Source organism: Thamnophis sirtalis, unplaced genomic scaffold (assembly GCF_051295495.1).
Source record: "Thamnophis sirtalis isolate CommonGarterSnake01/CBP01778 unplaced genomic scaffold, rThaSir2_p1.2 scaffold_2, whole genome shotgun sequence".
Classification (NCBI taxonomy): domain Eukaryota; kingdom Metazoa; phylum Chordata; class Lepidosauria; order Squamata; family Natricidae; genus Thamnophis; species Thamnophis sirtalis.
In genome coordinates, this window is record NW_028261382.1 from 36,730,183 (window position 1) to 36,749,579 (window position 19,397).

A 19,397-nucleotide genomic window follows, 5' to 3' on the forward strand; every position below is an offset into this window, starting at 1 on the left:
TCGGGGAAGACTCACCAATATTACCATGTTCCTCCCGGCGGCCAGGCACTTACCTTCCTTCACGGCGATGGTGGGCTTTTTCTGCCTCAGCCCCAGCAGGATGAAGAAGAGAACCAGCGGGATGAAGATTTCGAAGGACAGCACCCACTGGAGAGGGGGGGGAAGAGCTTGAATGAGTCAAAGGGCAGGGGGAGACCTCCAGGCAGAGCCCACCGTCCCCGAACCTGGCTGGGAGGCAAACGGAGGGGACACAGAAACCCCACCGGAGTCTTTTGTGCCGAAGGAGAAGGCTTGAACCCCCAAAATCCGAGGGTGGCTTAGGATCCCCCAAGTCGCCCTCCTGTTTCCTAGTGGGGGGGGGGGGAATGGATCAGGAGGCAACCTGGGAATGCCAACCAGACCTCCTGACTCACTGACCTAGATTCAGCTCTTCTGGTGGCAACAACCCATGTTTGTTCTGCTTGAATGAGGCTTACTAGTGCAAACCCAGAATGTCGGGCAATTGAGCGTTCAAAGTAGTATGAAAATGGGGAGGGAGGGAGGGAGGGAGCACTGCTGTGCAAGATCCCCACTCAGATCCTCCTACCCCACCAGCCGCTCTCCCCACCCCATCTGCCCACCTGGATGCCCATTTTGCTCTTCTTGGGCAGAGCAGCTGCGAACCCCTCTGTTCTGACTGAGGCTTCCCAAGAGGATGAAGCAAACTCCTTGTCCCGATAAAAAACCCTTTTATTAATTTGCTGTGAAATCTGCTCATTCGCCTCCAGCAAAGTCTTTCAAGGGAGGATTTATAGTCACAGACCTTCTCTGGCTTGGAGAGCTGCCAGGCCGATCTCTGCAGAACTTGGCAAGGAGTCTCGAGAGTCGAACTATTAAAAGGAACTAATTGTCTCCTGCAAACTCCACTCCCTTTTCGCTCTTTTATTCCCTCTGGGCCATTCATCGTCCACCTGTGGCCTTACTCCCAAGTCAACCCCTGTTGTTTAGCTGGCAACTCTGCACATGCGCACACTGGGAACAGGCTCCATCTGTTCTTCTGCCTCACTGATGTCTGACTCTGAAGGCAGCTGATAACTGGCATATGGCTCTGGCCCCCTCTCTCCCTCCGACGCAGAGCCCTAACCAGAGCCTTCCCCAGAACTGGCCCAGGACTGGCCCAGGTTCCTCCCCAACCTCCTTACTTGTCCGAATCTGCTGCCAGCTCCACTGGCCACTGGTAGGCCACAACCCCCTCCCGCCTCCCCTCCAGGCCCAAGAGAAGCAATTCCCTTTTCTTCTCAGAAGGGCCCACCTGTAAAGGTGCCCCACGGCCCTTGGCCACGATTGACCTGTTGATTCTTCCCCAGAGTTATGGGCCTAAGGAAGCCTTCCTAAAACTGGGAACCAAGGAGGCTTCAGCACCACAGCCGTGGCCTTCCTTGGAGGCCACCCTTGAGCAATCAAGTCCCCCACCTGCCAGGATCCCACACTAAGGAAGCTCTGTGGAGATTCATGCAAAAAACACCAGTGGGGGTGGAGAGAAGACCTCGGTATCCTGCCTGGAGGTTACTCAGGTTGAAATTCTTTCTTGAAAAGGAAAAGGGGGAGATGCAGGGAAATGTTCTGGCTGGGTGCCAACAGAAGCCTTTCTCTGCTGGGAGGGGAACTGGGAAAGCTGGAGGGACAGAGGCGCCTTTGGGCCTCGGATGCAGCACCAGCTTCTTCTGCCCAAGCCGAGTCAAGGCGCCGAATACAATTCCTCCAGGGAGGGCAGCCGTCTCCCCACTGACTCCCTCCTCCTTTGTTTACTCACGGGAAGCTGACAATTGTCACTTTGTCCCCAGAAACACCAGGCCTGTTTCATTAGCTGGTTTCTACCAGGCAGCGCCAAGCATTTTAGCCTCCGGGTGGCTGGCCGTCTTCCCTTCCACCATGAACGTTTCGGAAGGAAGCGGCATCGCCTGCCGTTTTCCTCGGCAAGGGCAGAAGGGCACCGTCCCTCCAAGAGGCTCAGGGCCATTGGCAGCCCCAGGGCCCCAACGGCTGCCTGAAGCAGACCGAAGAGGAGGAAGTCACACCTGGGCCCTGGGCAGCCCTTTGCCCAAGCTGTCCAACTTGTAAACGGCAGGGAAAGAGGGTGGCACTGCCCGCAGCCCACAGGGCCCTCAAGGCTGATGGAAAGACCTCCGGGCTAAACCCCTGCGAGACGGAGGCTGCTTTGCAGCATCCAGAGGCAGAATATTTATTTCACGCACGTTATTCTTCCCTCCTTTGTAGCTCTGGAATCAAGCAAGTCTTTGTATATTTCCATTTCCTTGAGCAAAATTGCAGCAGTAACCGATGCCTCCACAGTAAGAAACAGCAACAGAGAATTTTCCTCTTAACACCCAACAACCAAAAAGGAAAAGATACGCAACCCCCTTGCCCAAGTCTTGCCCAATCTCCCCAGAGCTCCCAGCTAGCCCTTTGTGGGAGGAGGGGGCAAGTGGTTCATATCAGATCTTTGATCCAGTTCCCCCCACCCCTCTCTTTTTTTTTCCCTTTTGGATCCCTCTCCAATTTATTTATTTTTTTAAAAATAGCCTTATGAAGAAGATCCTCTTTGCTACGTTTCCATAGCAACCAAATCCGGTTTTTTTTACATTGCAAGCAGGCACACTGTTCTGCCCACAAGACACCACGCCGGAGTGAATCACCCCTCGACAGAACCCGGGTTCCGACCCCGCAAAGAGACTGCTGGCACTCGCTCTCTTACACACACACACAGACACACGTACACACACAGAGCAAACTCCGGTCCCCCCCACCCCACCCCACCCCAAAAGTGGGAAGGGAGACAAGTGATGGGAAGAGCTCTCAGAGAGAAAGTTCTCCTCTCCCCTTGGAAAAGGAGCACCAGGGGCCTCTGTCAAAAACAGCAGCCCTGAGGGTATGTGCGTGTGCACAGCTGGATAACAAGGGGAAATCTTTTATTTCTCTTGACACAGCAGCCTCCAGGACTTCCCGCCACACCCTATATTTTATATAGGCTTTGCTGGCTAAAGGGCAGGCCGGGGTCGGCAGCTGCCTTTTATTTTTTCTTCTGCAATGAGGAAATTGGAAGAAAGGTCCACCTGGCACTTCTCAGCTGTTGTTGGGCGCAGCTGCCGCCTAGGCGCTCCCAGCACTGTTTACCAGCCTCACCTTTCTCCTAAAAGGAAAGGGGTGTGTCTGGCTGTTTAGCAAGAGAAGACCCACAACACAGCTTGTGATGCAATTACGCAGGGCTGGGAGGAAGCAGCTCGAGGGAGCCCCTCCCTCCAGAGAAAGTCATGGGCATTTCCTCATTCTCTCAATTCTTCTTCTGGCAAAACTCAGAGCAATAAAGGTGGGCTGAGAACCCACTGACTGGGGAAGGGGACCAGGGAAACCCACCGAATGATTACATAACTGAGCTGGATGCTCAGGAGCAGTCTAACTTAGTGTTCCTCAACTTTGACAACTTTTAAGATGTGTGGACTTCAGCTCCCAGAATTCCCCAAGCAGCTTGGACGCTTCAGAGAATGGACTAAACTCTACAGCAGGGCTTCTCAATCGTGAGAACATCAAGACGCGAGGCTTTCTCTTCCAGAATTCCCCAGCCAGCAAGCTGCCTGGGGAATTCTGGGAGTTGAAGTCCACACGTCCTAAAGTTGCCAAGGTGGAGAAACGCTGGTTAAGCTGGGAAGGGGAGGATCAGACTGCAGGCATCCGATTTCTCCTTGGGACCAGCGGCAAAAGGTTCTCACCCACCTTCGGCATAGAGAATGACTCATGTGGGTGCAAATTGGCTTTTAATGCCCTTTCCTGCTAGTGTTCTTGCTGGGGGTGAAATGTCATTTTCTCTGGCCCTGCCCACATCTCCCTCTTTCACTTCCAGGCTAATAAATTGGAGATTTCCAGGTAAATTATGGCCTAGCCCCATCCCCAAGGAAAGCAACGCTGGGCAGCTCCCTGGTTTTGTTGCAGCTGCAGAAAGGTTCTTGGCACTCACTCACCAAACACAATGGCCCCGTGTTTCCCCCGTGGGACTCTTCCCATGCCACCAAGCGCCATCTGCTCTCCCGAGGCACGGCAGGTGTGCCTCCCCTCAGAAGGAAGGGAATGTTCTGTTTGGCACTGCCAAGGAGGAAACGACTGGCCAGGGGAGAAGCACCAGAAGAAAAGGACCACTTCAAAGGGCACCTAGAAAGCCCCAGCTAAGCCAGTTCTTGTGTCAAAAGCCACTGTGCCAGGGGAAAGCAGCTTGGTTGCCTTCAGTTGGGTGAAAGCTCAGGGGCATGACCACGAGGGTCCCTGCCCAGAGATCCCCACCCACACCGCTTGAGGATGTGAAGCTTGTGTGGCTGCTTCCTCCCCAGCCCTGGATGATCTCAAAAGATTTAATCACGGCAGAATGTTCAGCCGCAGAGTTAATTACAAACTTTCTCCAAGTGTTTTCCTTTCAACTTTTACAACACATCCTGTAACAAATCAGTTCCTGCTTCTAAATATGTGAATTTTGCATCAAGCAGCAACCTCTCCCTCTCCCTCCCTCTCTTTCTCTCCTGTAGTCAAAGGGGTTCTTTGCTTTAAGTGGGATTAAATGGCAGCCTTTTTCTTGCTTGCCCCCTCCCCTCTCTCCACCTTAAAGAGAAACCGAAAAGCAGATAATAAAAAGTGTGTGGAATAACAGGGGGAGGGCAGTAAATTAACCTGCACAGCTCACGTTATGTGCCAGGTGGAACAGCCGCCCAAAGAACAGGTGGGTGGTTGCCCAGCACGACACCCGTTGAGAGCCTAAAATTAACAACCTGCACCTTTATTCATGGCCACCAAAACAAAAAAAAAAAAAAAAAAAAAACCAGCTATTCCACCATTCAGGGATTTTTAGTCAAAAGCCACAAGAGAGTCCCCTCTCTTCTCCCTCCCCAAATTTTCATGCACAAGAGGATTAAAAGATGAGCAGAGCTGCCCACCCAGTTCCTGGCTTTAGAGCAGCTGGGTGGGTGAGTGGGTGGGTGGGTGGGAGGGAGGACGGCGGACAAAGAAAGCCCCTGTATTAAAACACAGAAGATTCTTCCAGCAGTTCTCAGAGGCTTCCCAGAAACCCGCAGCCGAGGTGGCGGCGTTGACGTCCTGGTGGACAAACCCCCCTTTGTCCAGGCGGGGAGGTCAGCTCCAGCAGGGCAGCCAAATCTCTCCATTTCAAACTGGGAGGACAATGGGGAGGCCCACAGCCAAGAGGGTAGGCTTGTGTTCAAGCTGCTTTCTAAGGGGCTTCCTTCCTCCTCCAGGTGTCCCTTAGCAGAGGTCCAGATCTGCAAGGCTCTCCGTAAACAAACCAGGCCCATCTGGGTTGATGTGCCCAGGTGAGGATGCCTCATTAGACGGAGACCCAGCCCTAAAATGGGGCAGCCTTTCTTCCCTCACGTGGATCCAAAGCAAGGAGACCCTTTAAAGATCCTGGAGGTCAATCAAGCCCAGCCACATGGGCCCTGCTCAGGAGACGCTGCAGGGGACACTTCTATGTCACAGCCTCTTCTGCGTCCTCTGGCCAGGCAGGGAGAACAACTGCAGGCTCTCCTCTTTTGAGGCTGCTCCAGCCTCCTGCGGATGCTTCAACCCACCCAGACTGATTCCCTAGAGGGGGGAAAAGTAGGGGCTGAAATGCAACCCCCCTTTAGAGCAGCGGGTCTCAAACGTGGCAGCTCTGAAGACGGGTAGACTTCCAGAATTCTCCCGCCAGCTTTGGGAACCAGCTCTCTCCAAACACAAACTTTGTTTGCTCTACTCTGGGCGGAAATCAGTTTATCGACAGGGTCTGTCTGACTATTTTGCTATGCGCCAGAGACAGGGACAAAAACAGAAGAACCTTCCAGAAAAAGCACCGGGTGTTATCTGGCCGGAGTTAAGGAAGAAGCTCTCGTTGGGTCTGGCCCAGCTCTTGGGGTCAAGATGGACCCAACCTTACAGGTCAGTCAGTCAGCCTCCACACAAAGCCCCCCCCCTGCCTTTGGGGAATGGTTTGGTCTCCCTGGGACAACAGGCATCCTGAGAGTTCGGAGGGTCTCCCGTGCGAGTCCTGGCAGGGCACAAGTGCACGGAGCTTCCCTGCAAGGGGCCACATCCCGCCCGGGAAGCTGGAAAGGAATCCAAGCTTGCTCCGCAGCAGAAGCTTCTGCAGAATTTATGCCCCCGAAACGCCTTGGTGCTGCTGCAGAGGCCTTCTTCGCCAAATCCTCCAGGGCTCCTTCATTACAATGGGCATAAATTATGGGGGAGGCTCTCTTCTGCAGAGGGAAGGAGCCACGGCATACATGAAGTTACAGTTCCAAGAACGGGCAGATTGCCAGATTATTCAGAGGGAAGTCAAAGATAAAGCAGAAACTGACGCCAGAAGCAGCAGCCAAATTCACGCAAAGTTATCCGCCCGCCCCAAGATAACAAGTGACTGACAGATGCCCCAGTTGAACTCACCAAAGTCCCAGAGTGCAATCTGAACCTGCTGCTCCCCCACACAGCCCTTTTCTAAGAAGGACCCCAGATCAAACTGCCCTCTGTGAAATAGGGGCTCATCCCTGCTGAGGAGGGGCCGGAGGCCGAAGAGGGATTCGCCTTCAGCCAGAGAGGGAAAGCCAGCGGAGAAGGGAAGGAGACACACCAGCTTCCAAGAGAGCTGGGATACGTTTAATGGCCTAATCCTCACGCAGCATTGAAAGGCTCAGAAAAGTCCTTCTGGCCCCTGGAAAGGCAGAGTGGGAAATGAAAGACCCTCCAGCCCTGGGTGACGCAACGCTTCCAGGTAGCCCCAAACTACCTCCACCCAATCAGAGCCCAGGTCTTAAGCTGGGAGGAGAAAAACAAAGCGGGTGCAGATTTCCACAGGTGGAAGAATCCCTTCCTGGATTATGGCACCTGATTCTGGTTTTCAAGCTCTGGCTGTGCCCCAAGGCAGCCAGGGATGAAGCTGCCCCTTAAAAGGACTGCAGATGATCAATTCTGCAGAGCTCACTTCACATCACGGCCTTCAGATAACTTTGGGGGAGCTTCCCTGCACTTCGCGGCCTCCATTCCCCACCAGGAAAAGAGCAGTAGATAAAATGCCAATGTCCCTCCTTCATGCCAGCCTGGTGCCTTAAAGCCTAACGATCCCTCTGCCTGACCACTCTCATACCAGTGAAGAGTGGTCAGTGGAGTTCCTCCAGCAAACACGAGGGGAATTCCCACCCCACACTGCCCCCAGACGCCCACCCCTCATAAGGAGGATACCCCCTCCCAGAAGACCATCAAGGCGGCACAATTAGCTCCTGCAAGAGGGACCGTTGTTTTCTCCACAATTAGCATCTTAATTCATGCCAGGACCTGTGGCCATGAGTTCCACAGGCCAGGGTGTGTGCAGAGCTGCTGAAAGGCAGATGCCAGGCAGGGCAAGCAGCTGGCAGCACAGCGCAGACTACTTCCTTTGGCAAAGTGAGAACCAAACCTCCCCCTGGTGAGGCTGGTTCTGACAAAGAAAACATGCCAAGTTTATTTTTAAATAGGGGAGCAGAGATTAAACTGTGTCAACAACGAGGGGCAGGCCCTGGAGTTTAGCTGTTCTTGGCTCAGTTTAGCACCATTTGGGAACCCAGCTGCCTCTGGCGTTGCCTTCCAGGTGAAGCCAGACATCACCAGCATTTTATTTCCAACTGGTTCACGGAAAGCCTGCCCAGCCTCCCTCATCGTCTTTAATCAAGGTGGACTCAGCCTTCCATCCTTCCAAAGTGGGCAAAGTGAGGATCCAGACTATTGGGGACTCTGTAAACTGCTTAGAGAAGCGCTATATAAGTCTAAGTGCCATCGCTATTAAGGGCTGGGAAGCAGCACAGAAACTGCCCAGACTGGATGGAGGCGGAGGGGCACAGAAGGGAGCTACCTACCCACCTCTCTCACCTCCTGCTCTTTAGATATCGCCCAGGTGGGGAAGTTGGGGAAAGCGCAGACGCTCAGGATGCCCCATCCCAGACCTGTTGCCGATCTCTCTCTCTCTCTCTCCGGGGAAAAGGCCTCTGCAGCCCCTCCCGCCCTTGACCTGGAAACCGGAGGGAAGAGCGGCTGGCAGGGACAGGTGGAGGCGACCTTCGCCCAGCCTCTCTGCAGCCGCCCCAACGGTGACAGTCCGCGGGAGAGGAGGCGCTTCTGAGCCCCGGGTTGACCCTCGCTGCCTTTCAGCCCCTCCGACCAAGGCCGGGCTCCAGCCCGACCGCTTCCCTCCGGCCCTTCCAGCCAGCAGCTCGGGGTCTTCCAAGCAGAGCCCATCCCCCGCAGGCAGGCAGGGAGGGGGGGAGGGGGGAAAGCACAGAGTGTGGGCGCAGATCTGCCTCCGGGGGGGGGGGGCTCTTCGGACTCTCAGCCCAGCTGTTCGGCGGGAGCCTTTCCTAAGCCTCCGCCACCATCACCCCCCCTTGCAAAACAGGGCAAGGAAATCTCGGCCACCCCCAAGACCGCTGGAATCTGGGAAGCCCCGCCGGCCGAGGGGGAGGAGGGGGCCAGGCCCCGGTACCCCTCCCTTCCAAATTCTTCACCACCACCACCCTCCGCCCCGCTACTGACCGGGCTGCGTCGCTTCAGCGTCACGTTCTTCCATAGCAGGAGATAAAGTTGGTGCAGGAAGCCCATCGCGTCGCCCTTCCCTGGGCATCAGCTGCAGGGCAGGGGGGAGGGGGCGCAGTTGCAGAGTCCAAGGCCGCCCACCGCCCAGACCCCCGCGCCTTCCTAGCCGAAACGGAGGCGGCAGCGGCGGCTTCGACGGAGCAACAGCCGGTCCTTTCTCTCTGCTGCAGGCGGGCAGAGGGGGGGTTGGAGGCGGGCTGAGCTTCATACACACCCTCCCGGGAGGGAGGGAAAGAGGCAGGGAGGGCGGGGCGGCGGCGGGCCTTGATCCAGCCCCCGCCCGGCCGAGACGCTCCGCTCTCCGCCGCCGCAAAGCCGGCGAGCCCAGCGCCGCCTCCAACCTCGGCGGGGCCCAGCCGGGTTTCTTTACAGACCCTGCGGGAGCAGCGAAGAACGTTTCTTTCCTTCCTTCCTTCCTTCTTTCCTTTTCCTTCCTTCCTTCACTTCAGCACCCGCGAGTATCTTTTGAAAGGGCCCGTGGACGGACCCCAAGGAGCTGGGGCTTATGCGACCAAGGATGGCTAAAGCAGGGCTGGGCGGCAGGCGCAGAGGCGATCTGCAGGAGGCTGGCACAGCTCATCCCTCCTCTAAGCTGGAAACATCGGTCGCTGCCCGCCCAGCCCCTGGGCGACGCAGGACGAACGGGCCCGGTGAAAGGCCGCTCAATCAGCCCCCAGGGCAAAACGGAGGCTCCATGTACAGGAGCAGGAGACCCCCACAGGCGAGGAATTGGGGGAAGATCCTATATCGTGCCCAGGGGTTTTCGGTGCTGCTGGAATCCAGTTTCCAGATGTTGCAGGGGTCTTTTTTTCCCCCTGGAAGAAGCCAAAGGGTCTCCTGGCACATTTCCCCCTCCCTCGGTGAGGGGGACGAGGGAGGAGAAGCCAAGGGTGGGGGTCGCACGTCCTGCTCCTGCCCCCGGGGTTGGGCAAGCTGCGGCTGGCAGATTCGCTAGGACTTCAGTTCCCACAATTCCTTCTGCGCGCGCCGTGGGCTGCTGGGAAATGTAGGCCAGTCCTCGCCTTTCCCTACCCGGCATTAAAGGGGTCCCGGCCTCCAATCAGGCAAGGCTTTGGCGCGGAGGCCGATGGCTTCCAATCGGAGGGATGTTCTCCTTTCCCAAGCTGCCCCCGGAACCCAGCCAGCTGCACGAAAGAGCCGCCAGAGGGCTCCGGGGCTCCTCGGCTCCTCTCACGGCATCCTCGCGAGGTGTCAAGTGTGCGGGGTGCATGCAACGGGGGGGGGGGGGGAGCTCTGGGACATAGGACCCCCCCCCCCGCCCGGGCCTCGGTGTTCCGGGTTAGCTGTCAAGCAAACACACTGGAGATGCTGGGACACCGAGAGAGCCCAGAACAGGGGCAAGAGCTCCTCCTGGAGGGAAACCGCAGAATTGCAGATGATGATGGTGGTGGTGATGATGATTATTATTGTTATTAACTACTTTATTCATTAAACATGAAACTCAGTCAACTGAACATTCAAAAATGCATCACAAATACCATTGGCCGGTGCTGATGGTTGATGCAGGTTACTGCCAACGTCTTAGATATCAACTTATTATTTCTTTTATATATTAGATATCAACTTATTATTTATCTATTAAGCATGAAACTCAGGCAAGTGGACATTTAAAGATGGGTCACAAATACCATAGGCCAGTGCTGATGGTTGCTGCGGGTTGCTGCCCAACATCCTGGGTATCAACCAAGAACCTTCTTAAAATATACAATGTTCTGAGTAGCGTAGTTTTTTGCAGTTATTTTTTGCAGTTAGACTTATATACCGCTTCATAGGGCTTTCAGCCCTCTCTAAGCAGTTTACAGAGTCAGCATATTGCCCCCACAGTCTGGGTCCTCATTTGACCCACCTCGGAAGGATGGAAGGCTGAGTCAACCTTGAGCCGGTGAGATTTGAACCGCCGAACTGCAGATAGCAGTCAGCTGAAGTGGCCTGCAGTACTGCACCCTAACCACTGCACCACCTCGGCTTTTTTGCAGTTCCGCTGGTGTTATTGCAGGAAGCTGCAATTTCTTGATGTGTTTTGTAAAATTCTTGGCCAGGGTACCAAGTGCCCCGATGACCTTGGGTATCACTGTTACATGCTTCATCCATAATCGGGTAGTTTTGATGGCCAGGTCACGATACTTCTTGATTTTTTTCCAGTTCTTTTTCGTTGATTCTGGCATCTCCTGGTACCGTCAATAAATTGTAACTACACCGTACTGTTGTAGAGACTAATTTGATTTTGTACTTGATAACGGCAGCAAGATTGTTTTGGTGGCGCAATATTGGAAGAAGGAAGATTTGCCTACTATTCAAGAATGGGCATTAAAAGTAACAAACTTAGCAGAGATGGCTAAAATATCAGCATATCTCAAGGACCATTCAAATGAGAGATATAAATTGGAGTGGAGAAGATGGATTGACTATATTCAAAATAAATATGGGACTAAGAAATTCCAGATAGTCTATGACTGAAAAAGCGAGGAACGATATAATCTGTTTAGAGTTAGCCTAGCAAAAGAGGAGTTAAAGCTCAAATGAAAGATGATACTAACTTTCTTTTAGTTTATTTTAGAAGATCTTTGTTAAAGATTTATACCCTGTATCTGTTCTGGGAAGTTGGGGGGGAGGAGGTTGTGGGGGTGTTGGGTTTGGGTGAGGAGGTAAATATTTGTAAAAGCTTTTTTTTAAAAAAAATTCAATAAAAAAATTGTATGTTTTGGTTTTCTACAACTGTGAAATCCCACAAGGTCTTCACTTTCCCATTTTCAATAACTTTTTCCACTTTATGTTCCCATGACTTTCTGGATACAGGTAAACCGTATTTTTTACGTAATGACCAGTGGATTAATTTTATTATATAATTATCATTATTATTATTATTTTTTAAAAAACTTTTTTTTCAATGCTGGGTGCACTAAAATAAATCCTTTGCCGAATCCACAATGCTAGTTTCTTCCTCAGCTCAGAATGTGGCCTCCTTGAGACATTTAAAATTTAACAGCTGGACAGTTGAAGGGCTGGACAAGGAGTAAGAAGACAAGGGCGGTAGCCAATTGGTGGAAGAGAGCTGGCCGCTGCATGAGCTCTGATTGGCTGCTGAGTGACAAGGGGGCGTTTCCTTGTTTCCCGCCTTTTTCCCTCCTGTGCCCTCTCTGATTTACCTCACGCTGTCCCTGCTCTGTGGATTCACCTGAGGACTCCACTCCTGTTGGCCTCCACTTCAATTATTAATATATTTTGTAAAATTGGTTTGTGTCAGCCTCTCTGACACCGGCTGCCCAGTTCCCTGACAGGCCTTTTCCTGGGGTTGTGAACCCCAAAGGTGCCCCAAGAGGGATGCAACTACTGAGACCACCTGTACCTCAAGCCCCTTGGCCCGACTACACCTCCCATTATCCCCACCCAGCGTGACAAAACTTAGCAGAACACAAGATAAAGGCCATTTCAGAAACCGGGCGGTGCAGCCCAGCTGAAGCCAAGGAGGGGGGGGAAAGGCAGCGGAAATTTAAGACTTTTGTGGAAAGGGCTGCTGGGGGCAGCCAGAGAGGTATATCTCTGTATGCCAGCTGCCGGGTGCCAAAGCCAGACTTGCACCTGGGTCACCACAACTCAGTTCCCCTTTTGCTTCCATGTCCCTGGTCTCCTTCCAGAGGCAAGAGGAGTGACTGCTCATGCCAGGTCTGGTGGCAGGGAGTTACCCAGGACAACGGACCCTTTTGAAGTGGGGGGGGGGCTGGGGAAGGGCCCCTGTTCCCCCCCCAAGGGAAAGCTCCCCTTGCAAGGAACCCCGCTGCATCTTCCCCTCCAGCATGGCTCAGCCGTTGAGGCAGCTGCCCCAGATGTGGTTTGGGGCAAGAGAGAAAGAGGAGCTTCCCGCCATACAGCTGTTTTGAGTCTGACCAAAGTGTGAAGAGTGCCAGGGGCGGCTTTCTTTTGAAAAGAGGAGGGGAGACCACAAGCGCCTCTTCTGCCTTCCGCCTCCGCTCAGATCATCTATCAAAGCAGGAGCTGCTCTCCGGGGTAGAACCAGGGTGGCAGCGGTAAGTTCATTTATGCCATTTATGGCGGGCATTGCCCCCCCCCCCCGAAGCAAAGGTGGAACAGAACGAACTGTGCCTCAGAAAAATATTGATTGTTATTTAGAGTCAGGAAAATGTTTCTGTCTGTCTCTCTCTCTCTCTGTCCGGGCACAGCCTATGTTCGTGTGCTAGTTTTCGATCAATAAATTTAGTTATTTATTTATTTTAAAGCTTTTCTATGCCACCCAATCCCAAAGGACTCCGAGCGGCTTACAAGAAAATATAAAAAAACATAATTTAAAACAATCGGTATCATTTGGGCAGGAGTTTTTTTTTTTATTAAAAGTTTTGTAAGTTTTACAAATATGTACCTCCCCCCTCCCGAACCCACCTCCCCTCCCAACCTCCCCCCCCCAACCTCCCAGAGCAAATACAGGGTATAAACATTAACAACCATATTCTAAAATAAACTAACGGACTTTAGCATCATCCCTCACTTGTATTTTAACTCCCCTTTTGTAAAGCTAACTTTAAACAAGTTGTATCATTCCTTGCTCATTCAATCATAAGCTATCTGGAGTTTCTTAGTCCCGTATTTATTTTGGATAAAATCAATCCATCTTCTCCATTCCAGCTTGTATTTCTCATCTGAATGGTCCTTAAGATATGCTGGTATTTTAGCCATCTCTGCTAAGTTTGTTACTTTTAATTTCCATTCTTGAACAGTATGGGCAGGAGTTTTAAATGGCTGTGATTTATGACAAATAAATATAGTTACTAAACTTCCATGCCACCTGATTCTCAGCAATATCTGTGCAGCTCTCTGCACGAGTTGATAAAAGGCGGCTTATAGAGGAGGGCAATTTCTGATGAAGATAAGTATTGAAATGAAACAAAATGAAAGCCTTAAAAAAAAAAAAAGAACTTCCATTGTGTTTCTTCTACCTTTTCTCCTTTCCACTAACCATTCTGACAAAAATTCTCCTCCTAAAGCTCTTGACCACCTGCTGTTACACCTGTCCCCAAAACAGACCTTATAAGAATGGATTTCAAATTCAATATTTTTCCAGATGTTTGAAGTAGCAAGTTTTCATTTTTAAATTTTGGAAGGGCTATTTTTTTTTTAAAAAAATCCTAATTAGTAATTTAGAAATCTAAAACTTCACACTCTGGGCAGGGACACGAGTAAATCTCTCTCAATCCAATCCCTTTTGCGTTTTAAAATTAAAATTAAATTCGTTTTTACTATTTCGAGGCTAACCTCATACTGCAATTTTTAGTCTGCATTTCAATAAGGATGTACCGTTCGTTGCCCACCAGTGATGCAAACTCTTGTTATTTTCTCGTTTTATTTCCTGAAATCTCTTTAATGAAAATAGTTCGTTTGATGTGCCAGTTAGAAGAACACTGATTTTAGTTGCTGGAAGGATATGAAAGCTCGGCTTCCTTAAACTCGGGGCACTTTCAGAATTACTAGAAGCAGTTACATCACCTGGTACCCATGAAATGTCTCAAGTGAACCAACTGAGAAGCTGCACTTTTATTAGGAATAAATGAACCGTACAAAAGGAGGAAGAAACAGAATGAAATATAGATGAATGCAATAAATCTATGCAGATACACGCAAATTTCATTGTACTAAATTTGGGGCAGTTACCTATGAGCAGCCAAGCCAGGTTACACAATGCAATCTGCATTCAGTGTTGGTTTTTTCCTCTGTCAGACCAGTTCTGACCAACTCAGTGGTACCAACTCATAAGATTACTAAAGCTTACTCAGATTTCTTCATTCTCTCTTATTCCTGTCACAGTCTGTATTGTCTGCTTGCTTCATCTTTTCTTCTTATTAACCAACTTATCATGAATTTCTGCCATCATTTCCTGTTTTGGTTCAATCTGTCCTTGGGGATCTACAGCTTTTGTGGTGTAGGTGTGTGTGTGTGTGTATGTGTGAAGAACCTGCAGGCATCTAAATTCAGGGATGCAGAGACACCATTTTCTTCTCATGGCCACCCATATTTCAAACCATGGTTCTGGAGCAGCCCCCTCCCTTTGCAGCCCTTTGCCCTCCAATGTGCCCTTTAGAAAAGGGTTTAAACAGTTCTGCCCCAAAGAGGAAGAGGAGAGGAAGACCCCTCAAGGGTGGGATCTTTATGAACTTTATTGCTGACATGTTTTTTTTATTGTGTTTCGCGTTTTGAGGCACTGAGAGCCAGTTCATTTTGGGAGGAGTCGATGGCATACGCAAATGTGGTGGGTTGGCATCTGTTTGCATCAGTAGCAGAGAAAAATCTATTTAGAGATGTTTGATAGATAGTTTTGCAAGACTTCAAGCAACCATTTTGAGCTCCTTGAGGGAAGTCCCAGTCCAGATGCTTTCCAGGCTCCTAGCTAAAATCTGATTCCTAAGCATAGCTTGGTTTGATTGGCACCAGCCCTGCAGTGTGGGAAAAGCTTGCTCGACCCCCTTGCAAAATTCACAGTTGGCTCTCCTCTTCCTCACCATCCCAGCTTGGAGGAACTGGCCCTTTCCTCTCCCTTTCGCTCCCCACTACATTAGGGGAAAACACGGAGAGGCAAGCGCTGAGCAGCAACCCAGCTGCCCCTGACTGACTGCTGCACTGAGGCGTTCAAACTAAACCAAGGAGGCAAATCCTTCAAACCAGATTGGAATCAATTTAGCATCCCTAATGCTTGAAATGACCCTTCCCTTCCCCTTCAGTCCTTTTTAAAGGTCCTTAAAATATTTGTTTTTTCCTCCACGGGATCTTTATGAATCTAACAGTTTATCTTTTCGGTGCAGGAAATGATGCCAGGTAAATTAAGGCAGAGTATCCTAAACCGATAATTACATTGTTCAAGTTTGATCATTGTTTACCCCACACTTTGCATTTTTATTCTTTGTACTGCATTTACAATAGATCGAAGTGCACAGCATGCAAAAATATGACTGTTTAAACCAAAAATAGAATGTGTAGGGAGGGGAATGCAAATGAAAACAGAAAACCTTATCAACTAAAGGAGCCAGAATCTGCATAATTAGAATGACTCTCTGTCAGATGTCTTATTAATAAGAGTTCTGCAGCTGCTCAGATACCTTTCACAAACTCCTTTTCCAGAATAGGAAACTTTAAAGCCCCCCCTCCCCCTCCCCATTTCGGGTATTGTGATTTTCTCTCTCTATTTAACTTCCAGGAACAAAAATCTGGCTGAGTGAGAAGTGAAAGCAATTCAGATCAAAGCATCCACAAAATACCACAGTTACATCCCGCTGAGCTGTTAAAAACATCACTCAGTTTTTCTAATCCTCTCCCAAATAATGTGATAGTCATTCAGCCAGATTTTAACATTGGTTGGATGATTAGATAATGGCAAGGTTGTAGGAAAAAGGAACTGATTTCCCCCCCCCCCCCCCCGACCACTCCGGAGCTGGGGTGTGTGTGTGTCTCTTCCTTGTTCCCCCTGCTTGGACTGTTTTCATGTCTCTCAGATACCACCACCCCCTTTCTTGATCTCATCTTGAGTTTTGTCTTAAGGGATCTGAGGCAGCAGAGGAGGTGGCGGGGGGGGGGGGAGAGAGATTCTGTTTGCTTGCAGCCAAATGCAAGACAGAAATATAGTTTATAAAATATTGTGTGCATCACAATGCTCCATATTTTCCAAAGGCATAGCAGGCTGCACACCCCACAGTGACCTAGTTGGTGTGCAGTAACACTGAAGCATCACTGCAGATGGTGGCGGCACTGCTAAAGCCGAAAGGTTTTGCAGTCTCATCCATACCTTCCAACTTTAACAACTCCCAAGACTCCGATCTCAGCAACTTCCTTTGCATCAGGCTAAGACTTCATAAATCCCGGACCTCCTTGGGCAAAGAAGGGCCGGAACGAGAGACTTCCGAGCTGCTCTGTACTTCCTTTAATGCAATAGGGGATATTTTGCAATCCTTTTGAGCACCGTAACCTCTTATGCCGTTCTTTGCAGCTCTGAGAACTGTTGGGACCGAGGAAGGAAGAGGGCTGAGCAACCGCAGTTCCTTAAGCCAGCTCCTAACACAAAGCAGCAGTTGTGTTTCTGGTCACTTTCCCACCTGATGGCCCCCGTGGCAAAGTTCTGGGCAGGTGCGTCTCTCTTTGGCATCCTCCTCTTCTGGAATGCCCCACTTCTCTTCAAGCTGTCTGATGACCCTCCAAGATTTACAAGGCACAATGGCACCTTGAGCCTCCTGATCTGGAGCTGGCCCTTTGGGGCAGCCACAGACCTGACCGGTGATGTCTGCTCCAGGCTGTATGGCATCACGGGCTGCCAACTGACCACAAACCACCACCTGTTCAACCAAGTGGACGTTGTGGTGTTCCATCACTGGGAACTCCAGTATGAAAGAAGGGACCGTCTGCTATCCAAGGCCCACCCTGGGCAAAAGTGGGTTTGGGCCTCCCTGGAATCTCCAAGCAACACCAAAGCCCTGGAGGGCTGGACGGGGAAGGAATGGAACTGGGTCCTCTCATACAGGCGAGACGCTGACCTCTTCTTCCCCTATGGGGAGCTGGTGCCTCACTCGCTGGAGGTGGTGGAGATCCCAGAGAAAACTGGCTTAGTGTGCTGGGTGATCAGCAACTATCATGCCTCCCAAGCCAGGGCAGTGATGTACCATGAACTGTCCAGGCACCTCAGAATCGACGTGTTTGGGAAGGCCAACAGGAAGCTGCTGTGCCCAGACTGTTTGCTACCAACCATCTCCAAGTACAGGTTCTATCTGGCCTTCGAGAACTCCATCCACCGGGACTACATCACAGAGAAGTTGTGGAAGAACGCCTTCCTTGCCGGCTCCGTGCCCATTGTCCTGGGCCCCTCCCGTGCCAACTACGAGCAGTTCATCCCCGCCAACTCCTTTATCCACGTGGACGACTTCAGCTCAGCCAAGGACCTGGCCACTTTCTTGACCACCATGAACGAGAGCCACTACCGGAACTTCTTTGCCTGGAAGCGGAACTACACGGTCAGACTCCACCAGGACTGGCGGGAACGGTTCTGCTCCATCTGCCAGCAGTACCCCCACTTGCCCCCAAATAAACTCTACCCGGACCTGAAGCGCTGGTACTGGGATTACTAGCAGCATCTGATTGTCTCTGGGGCAGCCAGACCATCCGTGGCTCCCCTCCAGAGCTGCCCATCTCTGATACTGATCTCAACCCCAGGGTAAAAGCCCCTACATTTGCACCAAGGCCCACCCACAGGGCCCCTCCTTTCCTGGCTTCAATTCTTTTGTTCTCTTTCCTTCAACTTCCTTTCCTTCCTTCCTTCTTTGCTCAAGGGCTCGCCAAGCTTCCTTTCTTCTCCACTCCCCCAGCAAGGTCCATCCCCCAGCACCACCCAGTCTGGGATGGACTATGGGATTTGTAGTTCAACCCACATGGATTGCCACAAGGGGAGGCAGCATCTGAGAAGATAGCCATTCCAGTGGCAGAGAAAGGCATGAAAGCCGCAAAGCAGAAGACCTTAAACCCTTTCCTGTTTACCCAAGTGACTCTGACAGGAAAGGAAGCTAGAAACCTCATTGCCCCTACTTGTCTTGAGCAAGGGGCCAGCGGGCGCAGTGGTTACAGCACCAGGTTGGCAGCAGGGAGACACCCATCCTCTGGGCACCCTTGGGGAGCGAGTGCCTCGACTTCAGCCCCAGCCTTCGCCCAGTGGTGGGCAAGCAGTGGCCAAGCAGGATGGCTGAGCTAGATAGCCAGTTTGCCTGGCCTAACGTGGGAGGGGAGGCAGAGGGACCCCAGGCCACAGTGCTGGCTGCCCCAGGATGAATCTCGGCCCTCCCTCAGCTCTCCAACTCACGTGCTCCCTACTTCCTGCAAACATCGGTTAACATCTTTCTAATTCTCCCTCTGGTGAAATCTGCCCCTTTCTCGGCACAGTGCCAATCCGGTGCCAGCCTCGTGTGGCCATCAGCTCCCTCTAGTGGTACTACTGAAACCCTACAGAGTTGATCCCCATTAATTCTTCCGAAACCACTGGACTGAACCTGGTGCAAAGTTGGAAGCCCCCGAGAGAGACCCATTTTTAATTTCCCCAACTTTCCCTCCCATTCCTCCCCCCCCCATCAGTCTAAAACTGCTCAGCTAATCCTAATCTTATACTGACCTATTTTGCAGGGCTGGGATGGGGAGGGAGAAAATCCCCATGCAATATGCTCCATCGGCGGAAGGGGGGAATTTAAATGACAATCTAAACTGCCAGCATCCAGAAAGGAAGATTAACAGGGCAATCGCTAGGAGCACTTTAAAAAGGGACCTTTAAAAGCAGGTCAGGGTTTGAGGCTGGGGTCCCGTGAGCCCCTCTGGCGGACACCCAAGGATGGTGCTGCTGCTGTGCATCTTCTTCCTCTCGGATCTTTCAACCTCTACAGGGTCAAAATAATTCTTTCTTTCATCAGCACCGAGCACTGCTCCAGTCCTTACTTGAATTGCCTGAATGTTTAATCGGATTGCTTGAATATTCCTTTCCTATCTAAGAAAAGGACCACCTTAATAGTAAATTATGTTCCTCCAAATATGTGCAGAATGCAATTTACTTGCAAAGTCAGGATGGGATTATTACTTGTGCAATATCTTGAGCAGGGGGCCAGGGGGTGCAGTGGTTACAGCACCAGGGAGACACCCATCCTCTGGGCACCCTCGAGAAGGGGTTGCCTCAACTTCGGCCCCACCCTTCGGCCCCTTGGTGGGCAAGCAGTGGCCAGGTA

At 51.3% G+C, this 19,397-nt stretch overlaps 2 protein-coding genes across 2 annotated transcripts in view; one reads left to right on the top strand and one right to left on the bottom strand.

Annotated features, from left to right (window-relative positions):
- Positions 1-8,779, bottom strand: part of ABCA2 (ATP binding cassette subfamily A member 2) — a 32,849-nt gene extending 24,070 nt beyond the window's left edge. The window contains exons 1-2 of the mRNA XM_087704846.1: positions 8,572-8,779; positions 54-147 (exon numbers count right to left, since the gene is read on the bottom strand). Coding sequence (XP_087560972.1) covers positions 54-147; positions 8,572-8,637 — 160 coding nt within the window. The 5' untranslated portion in view covers positions 8,638-8,779. The remainder of the gene's footprint in view (positions 1-53; positions 148-8,571) is intronic.
- Positions 8,780-15,816: 7,037 nt separating this feature from the next.
- On the top strand, positions 15,817-19,237 carry FUT7 (fucosyltransferase 7). The gene has a single exon (XM_087704847.1). The coding sequence runs from the start codon at positions 16,746-16,748 to the stop codon at positions 17,763-17,765; it is 1,020 nt and encodes a 339-aa protein (XP_087560973.1). The 5' UTR covers positions 15,817-16,745; the 3' UTR covers positions 17,766-19,237.
- The last annotated feature ends 160 nt before the right edge of the window (positions 19,238-19,397 follow it).